The 15,687-nt window shown below is 40.8% G+C and overlaps 1 protein-coding gene and 1 pseudogene across 1 annotated transcript in view; one reads left to right on the plus strand and one right to left on the minus strand.

The window, feature by feature from the left end:
* Positions 1-15,687, plus strand: part of CDH2 (cadherin 2) — a 251,248-nt gene that overhangs the window by 205,174 nt on the left and 30,387 nt on the right. The window contains exons 9-14 of the mRNA XM_086372273.1: positions 171-356; positions 2,852-3,105; positions 4,516-4,658; positions 7,484-7,717; positions 8,014-8,247; positions 11,034-11,173. Of these exons, the coding sequence (XP_086228399.1) occupies positions 171-356; positions 2,852-3,105; positions 4,516-4,658; positions 7,484-7,717; positions 8,014-8,247; positions 11,034-11,173 (1,191 nt within the window). The remainder of the gene's footprint in view (positions 1-170; positions 357-2,851; positions 3,106-4,515; positions 4,659-7,483; positions 7,718-8,013; positions 8,248-11,033; positions 11,174-15,687) is intronic.
* On the minus strand, positions 8,343-10,462 carry LOC147345994 (NADH dehydrogenase [ubiquinone] 1 alpha subcomplex assembly factor 2 pseudogene; annotated as a pseudogene).

Consider the following 15,687-nt stretch of genomic DNA (forward strand, 5'->3'; position numbering starts at 1 on the left):
TTTAATGTCAAACATAAATGCTGTGATTACCTGCATTACTAATCTCCTCGCTTAGTGTGGATAATAAAGATTTAATGGGGCAGTAAAATCAGGGCAATGTGATCATCGAGACACGCCGTCCTTCAGGGGTGCCCGTCGCTGCTCTGAATCGGCTTTGTCTTTTCTTGCAGTTCTATGGTGAAGTCCCTGAAAACAGGGTAGATGTCATCGTCGCTAATCTAACAGTGACAGATAAGGATCAGCCCCACACACCGGCCTGGAACGCCATCTACAGAATCAGCGGTGGAGACCCCGCCGGCCGCTTTGCCATTCAAACTGACCCCAACAGCAACGACGGTTTAGTCACCGTAGTAAAAGTAAGTGCCATGGTCTCTCTGGTGGCCACTCGGCCACAACCGTATGTGCCACCCACTGCTTAGTTTGTTATTGACTCAGGACATTTTCTTTCAACCGTCTCTATGCTGTGCTGAGTCGCTCAGTCACATCCGACTGTTTGCTACCACGTGGACTGCAGCCTGCTAGGCTTCTCTGTCCATGGGGATTCTCTAGGCAAGAATACTGGAGTGGGTTGCCATGCCCTTCTCCAAAGGATCTTCTCAACCCACAGACTGAACCCAGGTCTCCCACATTGCAGGCAGATTCTTTACCATCTGAGCCACCAGGGAAGCCCCTCTCTAAATCAGAGTTAATGTATTTGGGGGAGTCACATTTGTTATTTTTTACTTATGTTGATGCCAAGGCCAACATAGTCTCACTGTCTCCCTGGAATATGATTGATTTTCAATCATCCGGGTGTTTTAACAGTGAATATACAACAGTCCTCAGCAGTGTTAACAGTCAGTGCAGTCAATGTGTTAGTGTTATGTTGTGGAATTTTGTATGTGTATATATATATATACACACACACATATGTAACATCTCTTTATTTTATGTATTTTGACTGGGTCATGCTGGCATGTGGGATCTTAGTCTGCTGACTAGGTATTGAATTGGAGCCCCATGCACTGAGAGTCTTAAGCACTGGACTACTGGGGAAGTCCCACCTCAGAGAGTTTTGGTGGCCAACTGATACCTATTAGGAAGGATTCCCCACACCTACTATTCTTATGTCTACAGGCTGCTTTTAGAATATTGGCTCAGGGAACAAACCAGAAAATGCCACCAATGTATAACTAGATGAGTGTAGGCGATGAGAGGGCCTACGCTCTTAAAAGGTTTTGAATTTACTTTGCCGTTTTTAAATGCCATTTTTAAGAAATTGGTTCTTCTAATTTTTCATTGTCAAAAAGTAAAACAAAGCTGAGTTCTGGAAGTAAAAGGGATGTTAACTTCACGTGCAACAAATAGACAGTGCTAATGGAAAACCTCTGTGAAGTGAGCATCACTCGCAAGCCACCCAGGCAAGAGTTTGCTTCTTTGCCTCCCATTCCAACACTCTTGGGCTTCCCCGGTGGCCCTAGTGGTGAACAATCTGCCTGCCAATGCAAGAGACGCAGGTTCGATCCCTGGGCTGGGAAGATTTGCTAGAGGAGGAAATGGCAACCCCTTCCAGTATTCTTGCCTGGAAAACCCATGGACAGAGGAACCTGGTGGGCTACAGTCCTTGGGTCTCAAAGAGTCAGACATGACTGAGTGACTAACACTTTCATTTTTTTCCAAAGATCTTAGATAAGTAAACATTGTCAGCGATGTTTCATGGGTCTAGTACCCTCACTCAAAAGAATTCTGTAGTATTTCCTGGCTTCTTTGTTGTCTTATTTAAAATAGTTCAGAAAGGGAAGTTGAACTGGGGATTTTAGAATGAGAATAAAAAAATTTCTCAATTAGAGTTGAGGAGGTGGTCTAGGTGAAGAAACTAGTGTGGTCTGTGCCAATTTCAATTTTTTTCAGTAGCTTCTGCCCTTGGTCTTTCTTAGACTCTCCAGGATGGCAGGAGAGCTCTTCTTCTCATACTATTAGTATTTCATACAGTAATGCTTATGGGTATCTTAACTGGAAGATCATCAATGAAATTAAGAGGGAAAGTCCAGTCTGGTCACTTGACTCTGGTTAACTTTTCTACTGACAATGAGATTCAGTGAAACTTTATGAGCTAATGTTTACATTACCTGTGCATTGCCTTTGTTTCTAGTGGCATGCTTAGATTTGGCATTTGTACAGACCAGTAAAATCCTCAAAATTACTTTGGAAAACAGCCATAGATTTAGTTTGCTAACTAAGGAAAAAATAAAAAGTCCTTCTACCTGTGAACACTATTTTTTAATTGTATATATGTGAATACTCTAAAATGTATACTTGAAATTATGAATGAACTTTTAATAGGAAAAGTTTAGCTTTGTGAAAAAAAAAAATCACATTTTCTAGTTTTTGTTTTGTCCACTTCATCACAGACTGTTTAAAAGCTTTCCTGGGTGAAGAATGGTCTTTGTACCAATGTTTGAGAATACAATCTAGACCATCATGTTCTCACTGAATCCCAGATTATTTAGTAGTTTTTTGTTATTTTTTGGTAAACAACGCTGCTCTTAAGAATATGTAAGTTCTTAGATGTAGCTAAATAAATGCAGTGTGCAGTAGTAATAAGCATTATTTTGTGAACATAAGTCTTTGAAATGCACAAGGTACATAAATATCTTGTAGAAGTAGGTTACGTTGTGATAAATATTTCAATCATTGGCCATGCTAATGCATGCTTTCCAGAAATTTGAGAGGAACCTATGGTGTAGTGAATAAAAAATTAATGTTTTAGAAATGGAGTTACTAGAAGGATCAACTTCAAAATGCAAATATTCTTATTTCCTGCAAAAATATGGTTTCTCCTTTAAAAAAAATTTTTTTTTGGTTCTTCCAGCCAATCGACTTTGAAACAAATAGGATGTATGTCCTTACTGTCGCTGCAGAAAATCAAGTGCCATTAGCCAAGGGTATTCAGCATCCACCTCAGTCAACTGCGACTGTGTCTGTCACAGTTATCGATGTGAATGAAAATCCTTATTTTGCCCCAAATCCAAAGATCATTCGCCAAGAAGAAGGCCTTCACGCCGGTACCGTGTTAACAACGTTTACTGCTCAGGACCCAGATCGATATATGCAGCAAAATATCAGGTATCAGGTGCCATAGATGCTGTTTTTGTCATTTTCATTATGTTCTATGCCGTGCATAAAATTTTTCACCATTTGGGTGAGAAATTTTCATTAGCACCTGTACTCCTTATTACAAGATTATTTTTAATTATTTGATGTAATTTTTTCAGTGGATCAATGAGTATATTAGACAGGAGATATATAAATGGATCTACTCTTTTATCATTTAAAGAAACAGAAGTTTTCAGCCTCTTTTTTCTGTCCTTGCTCCTTTTAAAACATCTTTAGTAATAATTTAGCCTGTGTTTTATGCCAACCATCACAAAAAGCTTCTACCGTGAGTAAATAGGAGAGTCTCAGAAAGCTTATAACATTTATCTCTTTTCCACACATCAGGAAGAAAAGAAAACTCATGCCAGTACCAAGATATAAGAGCTAATTATTTTCATCCCTCACCTGTACAATGGTTAGAGGACTTATAAAATATATCTGTAAAGATTTCCAGCCTCAGCAAAATCTAATTTATCCTTCCTGATGAGGGTTGGCAGAGCATACCCCACATGACTATTATCCATCGCTGTTGATGGTAATTTTAAAAATTAGCTCATATTTTATTTAACTCCTTTCAGTACTGTTGATAACAGATAACTGTGTATCTTCTTCTTCATTTCTCTGTACACTGGAATCAAGACAGATGAATAGCTAGTGAACAGGTGTATTGAAGTCATGTAACTTTTTACCTCTCCAAATGGGATATGTTTTCCAATTTGTATATTGGTTATCTAAGCTTGAAAAGCTCATCCCCACCCCAAATAAAAAAGCAAATACAGATAAATCTACTCAGACCAGAGGATTCCCCTTGAAGGGTGTAGTTCTGAGGTTTGGCCCAGGTGGGCGATCCTAGGAGAAATGGGATTATGGGAGTGAGGAGAGGACGGTGATCTCCTCATTGTGACCGAATCCCCACCATGATAAGGTAGTAAATGTTTAAGGAGTGTTCTGTGATAGAAAATTCAACTTCTATTATAATTTCTCTTAAGCCTTATACATTAGGGCTACTGCTCACTTAGAAGATATATTAGAACTATTTTATATGGACCATTGCTCTCTTATGAACTAGATAAGAGCTTATAATGAGACCTGTCAAATCTGCCCTAGCCCCAACCCACAGTACAAAAACTGAGTTCCTCATCTTTCCCCTCTACCACCTATGTAACGTTTACTTCACGCCTGGCCACTCAACACACAAACCATATTGCCTCCCAAACCACTGCCACAGAAATACTCACAGTACAGCTGTTTGTCCCAACCATCACCTACAGAAATGCAAGTTAACGTGCTGTTTGTGTCTGGGACTAAACCAGAAAAATCAGCTTCCTGTTTTAAATTTCATGTCAAAAGAAATAAACTTACTGCATTTTCATTTTGTAGATACACCAAATTATCTGATCCTGCAAACTGGCTAAAAATAGACTCTGTGAATGGGCAGATAACTACCATTGCTGTTTTGGACAGAGAATCACCGAATGTGAAAAACAATATATACAATGCTACTTTCCTTGCTTCTGACAATGGTGCGTAATTAAATATAGTCACTGTATTTGTCCTGGATGTTGTTAAAGGGAGTAGAGCCTCATCACAAATGCATCATCAGGAAATGAGGTTTTCTAGGAAACCCAGTTGTCTAGAAAAATTTCATTCCATCCAAGGCGCCAATGACCTTCCCTCCTCTGAGGCCCAGCTTCTATTTTCCATTTCCTTTGGGCGTTCTGTATTTGCTGCCTTCTGCAATGAACGCCCCCAGGGTCCTTACACCCTCCATGGTCACCTAGCATTGTGATCACAAGGCTTTGTGATTGTTCTGCTCTGCTGTACCTTGATGGCACAGTAGCCCCACACACTGTGTTTTTCGAGGTGGCCATTTTTGATTTCTTCTAATCAGCATGTTTGCTACCATCAGTCTGTCTATCTTTCAGCATTTTTCCTCTAAGTCTCTAACTCTAGTCTGCCATGTCTAGGAAACTCTTAATTTCTTGAATAAGTTAAAATAATTGAATATTTGAGAATGTTGGTTTTGAAAAACATAAACATATAGTTTAGCATCTTTTTTTTTTCTTTCTTGGTTCTTCTGGATTCTAAATGGCCGAGGTTAATAGATAGCACTTTTTTCTTTATATCTAGAACGTAAAAATGACTTACTTTAAACTGGAATTGGACTTGTTTTAGGTCTCAACATGATATGGTTTACGAGTGGAGCTTTGAAATTCCACCTGACCTCCCCTCCCCCCTGGATCCAGACTCCATTTATACTATTCTTCTAACTGCAGGATTAGCAGTGTGGTTTTAAATCTGTCCATTTCCTTTTTCTGTTGAATACGGATAATGGTAGCAGTGTGTAACTCGTGTACAGGGGAAGATAACAAGGCTTGTATACATAAAACTTTTAAAACGGTGCCTGGCACAAACTATACACTCAAGTAATTATTTCTATGCTGTGTAAATAGTTTTAAAACTAAATCACAGCCACCTTTTAAAATAGTTTTAATGTTGGACTGTGAATGTGAGCATCTAATAAAAATAGTAGGCTTTTTCTATTTGGTGGCCAAGATGTGCAGTTTGAAAAACATTGCCTGTCAACATTTTTGATAAGAACAGTTTCAAAGAACCATTCCTAATCCTGTATAAGATGATTCAGTGAGATCATTATCTGTTATAAATCTACGAGGTGACAAGACCAAAGCAATATTTCTTATCCTTTTTAATGTGAGACCTACTGTTCACAAATTTAGAGTTGAAACTTGGTGGGAAGCATGTCTGCCATTTCACATGAAAGCAGAGCATTTGCGTCTGTTTTACATTTTCTGTAAGTGGTAGCTTTCTCCACCCTGAAACTTACAGTAATATATCTTGCACCATTATGCTGAGATTTAAAGAGCTATAAAATTATATGTATATGTGTGAGTTGTGAGTTACAACCAGATTTTTCATTCACCAAGGTGGATTGTTTCCTAATTGAAAGGGTGTTTGATATGAGAGAAGTGAGCAGTTAAATCTGTGTAGCTGTGATGTTTTGCAAATGCACTCGACGTTAAATCACAAGGCTGGATTTAGAGCCCCAGTTCTGCTCCTTAATGTCTGGACAAGCTATTATAATCTCTATGCCTTCATTTCATTATTGATCATTGTTTTTGCTGCTTGCTATTCTGTGAAGTCGTTATGAGAGTCAAATAATATGAAATGTGATAATAAATATGAAAGTAATTCAAACTATAAGGAAACATAGTGGCCCTCGTGGTTAGACCACAGTATTAGAATATTGTAAACAGCCATGCTGCCCCTCCATCTTAACCTCCCTGCTCTCAGAACCGTCCATATTCCTTAGAGAGGCCCACAGAGATTTCTCCTTGTCCTGTCCTGAAGAGTGTATGTGTGAATCTTCCTAGTTTCATGACCTTGGGCAGGTCACTTAACCCTCTGGGTCTCAGTACGCAGCCTTATTTAGAAAATTCCTGTATTTCTATTCTCTTAAGTGCATACAATATATATATTATATAGTTAAATATAATTGTATTATATATTGTATATTCAAATAATATAATTATGTTTACATATAATAACATTTCCATTACATTTTATATATTTGTTATATATTTATTCATAAATATTTGTAACATAGTAGAGTCCAACTCAAAGATGAGATAAGTGTAGAGATAACATGTTATGGTGGATGAATTTGGGGTCAGGCAGACCCATCTCCACTAGCAACCCCAATACTTCTAAGAGGATGCAACCATAACCAGTTTATAGAGACACTTAGGTTCCTGTCTGTTTAAACCAGCTTCATAGGATGACAATGAAATGATGTATAGAGTGCAACCTAATACTCTCAAGCAAGTGATCCAGCTCCTCCCCAAGATAAGGTCTGTGGGTCTGTAGACTGTTTCAATATTTCAGAGTTATGTCTGGGCTTGAAAAGCACTCTGGGGTTCTTTCATGCACACGTCTTGTTCTCCATCAATGAGTTGGGTCCATCAGATCATGAGCCCGGGTTTCTGCTTGCTTACATCCTCCAGTGCCGAGAGGAGCTCACTGCACATGGGGCACAGAGTAAGTTCAGCAAGGGCACAGGACCACATGTGGTGGGGATGGGGGCTTGTGCGTGTGCGTTGTTACCGCCCTCTGTGCCGGAACCTCCAGTGGGAGGAGTGCAGGGTCATCCTAGAAGAGACACCAGAAGTGGCTTTGTACCAAAACAGCAGAGATGCTGTGGCAACGAGATTTTTCCAAGGTTATACAGTGATAAGGGCTAGAAAGCTAGAAACTTTGAGAGTTTCACTGTAACTGAGAGTCAAGGGAGAGAGTTGTTGAGCATTGGTTTGTGATTTTTCTCCCTTTTTAGGAATCCCTCCTATGAGTGGAACAGGAACACTGCAGATCTATTTACTTGATATTAATGACAATGCCCCTCAAGTGTTACCTCAAGAGGCAGAGATTTGTGAAACTCCGGACCCCAATTCAATTAACATCACAGCACTTGATTATGACATTGATCCAAATGCTGGACCATTTGCTTTTGATCTTCCTTTGTCTCCAGTGACTATTAAGAGAAATTGGACCATCACTCGGCTTAATGGTAAGGACAGATTAATTATTTGAATATATGTGCATCTGAGAGGCTTTGAAGCCTGGTATGTAAAGTCCATTTATCATCTTTCTCCTTAAATATATTTTAAAAGCTACTTAAAGTTTAACTAAGATATGAAAAGCCCTTAAAGCCAAAAAAATAAAAATAAACTTTACAAAAAGGTTACAGTGAAACCTGCTTTATATGTACCCTTCGGTACATGATGCAGTCTAGAAAATGCTGTGTGTTTTTCAATCTTATGATGTATAAACTCTCCGACTGTGTTTTTCCCCTTTATCGTATAGGTGATTTTGCTCAGCTTAACTTAAAGATAAAATTTCTTGAGGCCGGGATCTACGAAGTTCCAATCATAATCACAGATTCGGGTAATCCTCCCAAATCGAATATCTCCATCCTTCGGGTGAAGGTTTGCCAGTGTGATTCCAACGGGGACTGCACAGATGTGGATCGAATTGTGGGAGCAGGGCTGGGCACCGGCGCCATCATCGCCATCCTGCTTTGCATCATCATCCTGCTCAGTGAGTACTTCCCGGTGTCTCAGCTTGAATTCCTTTTGCTTCCAGGATGTTAAGCAAAGTAACTTTTTTCTTTACAGTCGGAAAATACAAAGCAACTTTTTGCTTTTATTTGTTGAAATAGTCACATAACATATAGATGACATGATTTGACCGCAGTGCATTCACTGATTGTGGCTCTTGCCATCTTGTGGCATCCAGGATCCTGGCTGAAAGCTTTTGCCAGTGCTGCTGGGAGCCACGAAGCGTTCCTGTTTCCCAAAGAATGGAGTGGAGGCATGTGCTTTCACCTGAGTTTGAACTGGTGGAGCCAAGAGTTGCCTGTTGCTCTCTTCTCTAAGGAGTTTTTCTTTGCCATAAAAATCTTCGTTTTTCCTTTTAGTTTCTCCCCTACATTTTTCATTCTTCATTTCTTTCATTACTTCCTCCATAGTGGGCAGTGATCCAAGCTTCTCATTCTGTCGGGATATCCCCTATTTCATAGTCTATTTCTCTTTCATTTGCTACTTCTAGATAATTCTTGTCTCTAGAATAGTTTGTCTTCTCCAGTTCTTGTACTCAGGGATATAGTACTGTTTGTTCCCAAACTGGTCAGTGCCCACTTGCTCCTTCACTTCCTTTGACAGTGCTCTCTGCAAGAGACAACAAATCCCGAGACCCTCCTTGTGCCCCCTCCTTGTGCCCCCTCCCTGTGCCGTCCCACCAGCTGTGCTCAATAAAAAGTAATTTTTATTGTTGCCTTTCAGTGGAATCTAACAACTCTCTTCCATCTCTGAGCAGTTTCTCACAGCCAAGCCCACTTTAGAATGAGGAAAACCTTGAGCATCCTTGCATGCACTTACCTGTTTGCAGCAAACCCAGCCAGCCCACCTCTTCCACGCCCGTTGCCGTTTTCTGATGCTGATCACTTGCAGAGCTGCAGCAAACTTCATAGAAAAATATTAGGCAGTCCTAAGTTGAAGCACTTCTCTTAGGATTTGTGTCTGAATTTATGGCACATAGTTGATGATTTAGGAAAATAAGTATATTGCTTTCCTTTGCTTTCCTTTATAGAAAGCGCAGTCAGCAACCTGCTCCAGTCATGCAGGGATCAAGGTATTTGTTTCTGATAGGCTGTATAAAATAGCAAGAGATTGTATTTCATACAGCACATCAGATAATAGAAATGATTACACAGCTCAATAAATTGTCTGTCTTTAGAGCCAGTCTAGATTAAGGAATTGCTCCTTTTTAATGTACTTTGCAGTCTTTGGTTCAGTGGAATGCAAGAAATTAACCACTGGAAAGTACTTTAGGAACCACTTCTAAGTATGCAGGTTAAAAGAACAAATTGCCTGGCCCCTGTGCTGTATTGTTGAGTAGCAGCAGGACTTAGTTTATTGTGCAATCATGCTATGCACCAATCACTTTCTTCAAAATGTTGGCCATTTCTTTTATGTTTTCTCCATTTACAAGTGTTCTGGTAATTTAGAATCCCGTCCTTTTTTTTTCTAAGCAATTACTGTAGAAGCCTGAGCATTTTTTACTTCCTATGTGGAGACTACTTTGACTATAATTTGAAACCTACATGCTATACTAATAATCCACTTGCTAGATTTAGCCCTGGAACAATGGCAAATGAGATCATGTATCTGGCTTTAAAAGGAGGATATTTACTTTTATGGCCAATAATAAAAATGTGCTCAAATAAGAGTCATTAAATCTTTTTGCTTCAGGATGTAAACTGATAGCTCCAGATTTTAGAGGGAATGCATTCCTAGATGTGCACTTAGGGATATGTTTCAGTTTCAACTAACAAGAGGCATACATGCCAACCTTATCAAGAAAAACTTAGAGCTGATGGATTGTGGTATGAAGAAGGACTCTAGCCATTCTGAAGGAAAATGAATCGGTGCTGATTTTAACATCAACCAGCTGGAAAATTTATGATTCTAATCCTGGTGCAGAAATGTAGAGCAGGAAGTGTTAGTGTTAGTCACTCACTCATGTCTGAGTCTTTTCAACCCCATGGACTGTAGCCCACCAGGCTCCTCTGTCCATGGGATTCTGCAGGCACAAATACTGGAGCGGGTTGCCATTTACTTCTCCAGGGGATCTTCCCGACCCAGGGATCGAACCCAGGTCTCCCACATTGCAGGCAGACTCTTTTACCATCCAAGCCACCAGGGATGTTATTTCAGTTCTCAGACTAATCCCCTGGCCTTCTTACCTGAGGCATGCTATTGAACAGGAAAGAGAAAAGCACAATGGCACGATAGAAAGACCCAGGCCCTTGGGAGTCAAAAATCCTCAAGGTCAAGTCTCTGATCCAGGTCTAGTTTGCTGCAAAGGCATCTTGGCAAGCACTCCCCCTCCTTCATAAGTGTGCTTCTCTCTGATTTGGGGAGGAGAATGATGACTGATCAACCGGAATGGAACGGCAATTAAGTAATAAGTGGCAATTTCACCTACTGTATTTTGTTGTTTTTAGAATTTCCAGTCCATTATATGGCAAAGCAAAAGATAGACAGAGTTATTGTCCCCATTTGCAGATAGTAAAACTGAGGACAGACATCCATTCAGTGAAGTCATAGGGTACTAGTGTCTAGAACAACCTAAACCTGGTTCTCAGGGTGTCTGTCCTATCTTGTTTCTTGTCATGTGAGGCTAGGATTAGGTAACAGAGTAGAAGATGCATTGCAAGTTTTCCAGCCCATATGAATATAAATTATAAGTCTTGAAGACTGTGATGAGATAAAGTCAAGTTTTTAAAATTACGTATCATGTGTCTTTACTCTCTTTCTGCCTAGTTCTCGTTCTGATGTTCGTGGTATGGATGAAACGCCGGGATAAAGAACGCCAGGCCAAACAACTTTTAATTGATCCAGAAGACGATGTAAGAGATAATATTTTAAAATATGATGAAGAAGGTGGAGGAGAAGAAGACCAGGTAAGCAGTGTTTTTAAATCTCTAAGTGAAATCTTACCATCTCACGTTTTAAATGGTGGGGAAAATACTAATACATAGAGTAAAAGAATAGTATCAAATGTCTTTTCCTTGATCACACTATCAAAGGCTTGGTGAATTCTTGCCAACCTGCGCTGCCCATTGAATTTTTTTCTAAAGTGCTAAATGTCATTGTATTTATTATGAGAGGATCGTTAACATTGTTTTGAGGAGCCTAGGATTTACACCTAATGCCAGTTATAGCTGTACTGATAAAGATGTTTTCTATCGCAGTTTTTCTTCACTGAATATCCAAAATAAAAGTACAAGTAGTTTCTGCATTGAGATTTGGATATTTCTGTGGCAGAAAAAGCACAGACTGTTTACTTCATAAACATTTACCAAGCACACTCAATAGTCTAGGCACTATTTTAATCACTGGGGATACAGTGGTGGGCAGAGCCAACAATGATTGCACTGAAGAGTCTTACATTTTTTGGCCACTCTGCACGTGGCTTGTGAGATCTTAGTTCCCCAGCCAAAGTTGAACCCAGGCCACAGCAGTGAACGCTCAGAGTCCCAACCACTGGACCACCAGGGGAATTCCCACAAGTCTTATATTATTGAGAAATATTCGCAGTTAGAGACAACATCTAGTTCACATCTGTGTCCGTGATGTCTGTCATGGGGTCTGGCTTATTGTAGTTGCTTAATAAATGTTGGGGCTTCCTTGGTGGCTCATCAGTAAAGAATTTGCCTGCAGGAGATCCAGGTTCAATCCCTGGGTCAGAAAAATCCCTAAAGGAGGGCATGGCAACCCGCTCTAGTATTCTTTCCTGGAAAATCCCATGGACAGAGGAGCCTGGTGGGTTACAGTCCATGGGGTCGCAAAGACTTGGACATGACGGAAGTGACTGAGCACAGTAAACGTTGAGCTCATGACTGGCTGTAAAAGACCGTGAGTTTCTGTGTGTATATAAGGAACTGCATCCCTGTTCAAGGATGGGAGTGACCAGTAGGTGGAAAGTGAAAAATTTTATCTCCTGGGAAGCAACATTTCAGATACCAAAGATCTGTACTATTAATGCACACCAGGCATTCTGCTAAGTGCATTAAATGCTGTTATCTCTTAAATCTTTGAAACCTGTCATACCGTACTGTGACCATCTCCACTTTTGTGTTAGAAAACAGAGCCTAGGGATGGTGTTCAGTCTCTCACTTGTGTCTGAATCTTTGCAACCCTATGAGCTATAGGCTCCATAGGAGCCCATCAGGCTCCTCTGTCCAGGGGATTCTACAGGCAAGAATACTGGAGTGAATTGCCATGCCCTCCTCCAGGGGATCTTCCTGACCTACAAATTAAACCCAAGTCTCTTAAGTCTTCTGCATTGACAGGCGAGTTCTTTACAACTAGCCCTACCTGGGAAGTCCGAGTGGGATTATCTAAACTCATAAAACTAGGAAGTGATAGAGGTAGGATTTGAATTCAGGTCTGTTTGATGTTACTGTCTAAACTGCTCTGGTCTAGTTCCTTTTGAAATTATCTGAGAGATACGAGTATAAACCATGAGCGATCACTGTGACTGGTATTTCTTAGGTACATTTGATACCTCTCATGTCCATTTCGGAGAAGGCAATGGCACCCCACTCCAGTACTCTTGCCTGGAAAATCCCATGGACGGAGAAGCCTGGTAGGCTGCAGTCCATGGGGTTGCTAGGAGTCGGACACGACTGAGCGACTACACTTTCACTTTCACTTTTCACTTTCATGCATTGGAGAAGGAAATGGCAACCCACTCCAGTGTTCTTGCCTGGAGAATCCCAGGGACGGGGAAGTCTGGTGGACTACCGTCTATGGGGTTGCACAGAGTCAGACATGACTGAAGTGACTTAGCAGCAGCAGCAGCATGTCCATTTGCTAATACAAGTGTTGGGGTAGCAGTTAGGTGAAGAACCCAGAGCCCTTGGATCTTGAATCATTATCAGTAAATTCAAGGTACCCTGTCTAGATATTAGTGGTAGGACTGTTAACTTGAAAAAGAGCAAATTTCATGAGCATGAGTTCTCTTTCTCTTCTTTACTCCCTTGAGGAAATAATATATCGCTCTCTGTTTTACAAAGCACATTCACTCCCATTGTTGTGTTTCATCTGGGTGGTGGGCCCATCAGAGTTTTCCATTTTCCATTTGAACAGGTTTTGCAATTTACTCTCCAAGTCTGTAACTGGCAGAGTCAGAAGTCAAGCCCGCAATCTTCTGATATCCGATTCCGTGCTTGGTTTACAATACCTCGACTCTCTCATTTAGGAAAGCTGCATATTTCAAATCTGTTGAAAACTTGACTCGTGTGTAAAGCTGTTTTGAATACTGACTAATTAAAGTGGCTCTATAAATATGCCCCAGGGTTTCTTGCTTATGAATGTCTTTGGATATTAAAATTCATGTTTGGCTTAATCCCTCATTAATCTGTCCTTTCACTTTCCTGAGCTATGTTCAAGAACAGCAAACGTTATCTGATCACATTATCTCGTAAATCTTCTTCTTGCAGCATTTTATTTTTCATGTCACTGTACATAATTTTGTAGGCATAAACCTAAACCCAACTCCATGGAGTTTCGGTAGAAATAGCAATAAGTAGAAGGACACTAGTCATGACTGGATGCTGCATAGAATCAAGAAGCAAGATGTTTCTCAGCATCTAAACGTCTGGATCAGGGCACTTGATGTCCCTGAGTTGGCTTTTTCTCCCCGCTTCCTCCCCACCAATTACTTTAAGAAATTGTTTAATAAAGTTTTTTTGTCGTAGTTATTCTAGAAAAGACTTACTTCCATTACTGGGACTTCGTTGGCATTCCAGTGGTTAAGACTCCAAGATTCCGGTGCAGACAACGTGGGTTTGATCCCTGCTCAGGAACTGAGATCCCATGTACCCTGGGACATGGCCTTTCCTCACTTTATCCACTTAGATTGACGCTTGATATCAAATAGTAAAACTTACCTATTGCCAGATTTATTAGAACTCATCATAAATCTTGAACCTCTTCTTTACGTGACCCTGAAAGTTTTCTTTGCTCCCAGATCAAGTCTTAGACACGAATGTGTTTCTTCCTATATACTTTCTTAATAGACCAAAGACTTTTCTGGAACTCTGTCTGTACTGACCTCAGTGGCTCATGTTCTTTTTTTGTAATTGTTTATTTATTTTATCTTTGGCTGTGCTGGGTGTTTGTTGCTGTCGCCCAGGCTTTGTCTAGTTGCAGCGAGCAGAGGCTACTCTCTAGTTGAGGTGTAAGGACGTCTCTTACGGAGCACAGATTCTAGGGTGCATGGGCTTCAGTAGTTACAGCTCAAAGGCTAGTTGCTCCAAGGATCTTAGTTCCCAGAACAGGGATCGAACCCGTGTCCCCTGCCTTGGCAGGCAGATTCTTAACCATTGGACCACCAGGGAGGTTCCTTGTTTAATGTTTTTAAAAATCATTTCTTTATTGAAATAGTCCTGGACATCTTGTCGCATTTTTTATTGTTGCTGCCTCTTGGTTCCTTGATGGCATTTTAGTCCAGATTGAGATCTTCCGCCCAATTCTGATCCTGTTACGTTTCCCATTTGCAGTTCTCATTATAGAAGATTGTGACACAATTGGTAATGGATTCTTAATTCAGTCTAATTTTTCCCTCATAATAGTGGAATAAAATATGCAGCATTGGAAGGCTACACCAAAGGTTCTGTCTCCTCTGCCTCTAAAGTGATTCATGAAATCCATTCACTTTCACCATCCTCAAGGCCACTGCCTTCACTTAGGTCATAGTCATCACTCGCCTTCTCATAAGTGTCCTGTCTCTAGACGCACACTCCATCTGCTTTGTTGTTGTTGCTCAGTCAGTCATTCAGTCATGACCGGCGCTTTATGACCCCTTGGACTGCAGCATGCCAGACTTCCCTGTCCTTCACTATTTCCCGGAGTTTGCTCAAACTCATGTTCATTGAGTCGTGATGCCATCCAACCGTCTCATCCTCTGTCTCCCTCTCCGGCTCCTGCCCTCAACCTTTCCCAGCGTCAGGGTCTTTACCGGTGAGTCAGATCTTCACATCAGGTAGCCATAGTATTGGAGCTTCAGTCCTTCCAATGCATATTCAGGGTTGATTTCCTGGGCTTCCCTGGTGGCTCAGCTGGTAAAGAATCCACCTGCAGTATGGGAGACCTGGGTTTGATCCCTGGGTTGGGAAGATCCTGTGGAGAAGGGAAAGGCTACCCACTCCAGTATTCTGGCCTGGAGAATTCCAAAGACTATATATAGTCCATGGGGTTGCAAAGAGTCGGACACGAATGAGCGATTTTCACTTTCACTTTCCTGCTCTTTGGAAATTATCAGATCCCTCTTTAGTATGACAGATCTATGGCCCTGCACCCATCTTTTAGTGGACTCGCTCATGCCTGTGGGATAAAGGCCTGTGGGAAGGATTGGTGGGGGGTAAAGCTTCCCCAAGGATGTGACTCCATCATGCCTGTGCACTCATGA

This window comes from Bos grunniens, chromosome 24 (genome assembly GCF_055505025.1).
Source record: "Bos grunniens cultivar Pamir isolate PY7600 chromosome 24, Bosgru_T2T1.0, whole genome shotgun sequence".
NCBI classification, from domain to species: domain Eukaryota; kingdom Metazoa; phylum Chordata; class Mammalia; order Artiodactyla; family Bovidae; genus Bos; species Bos grunniens.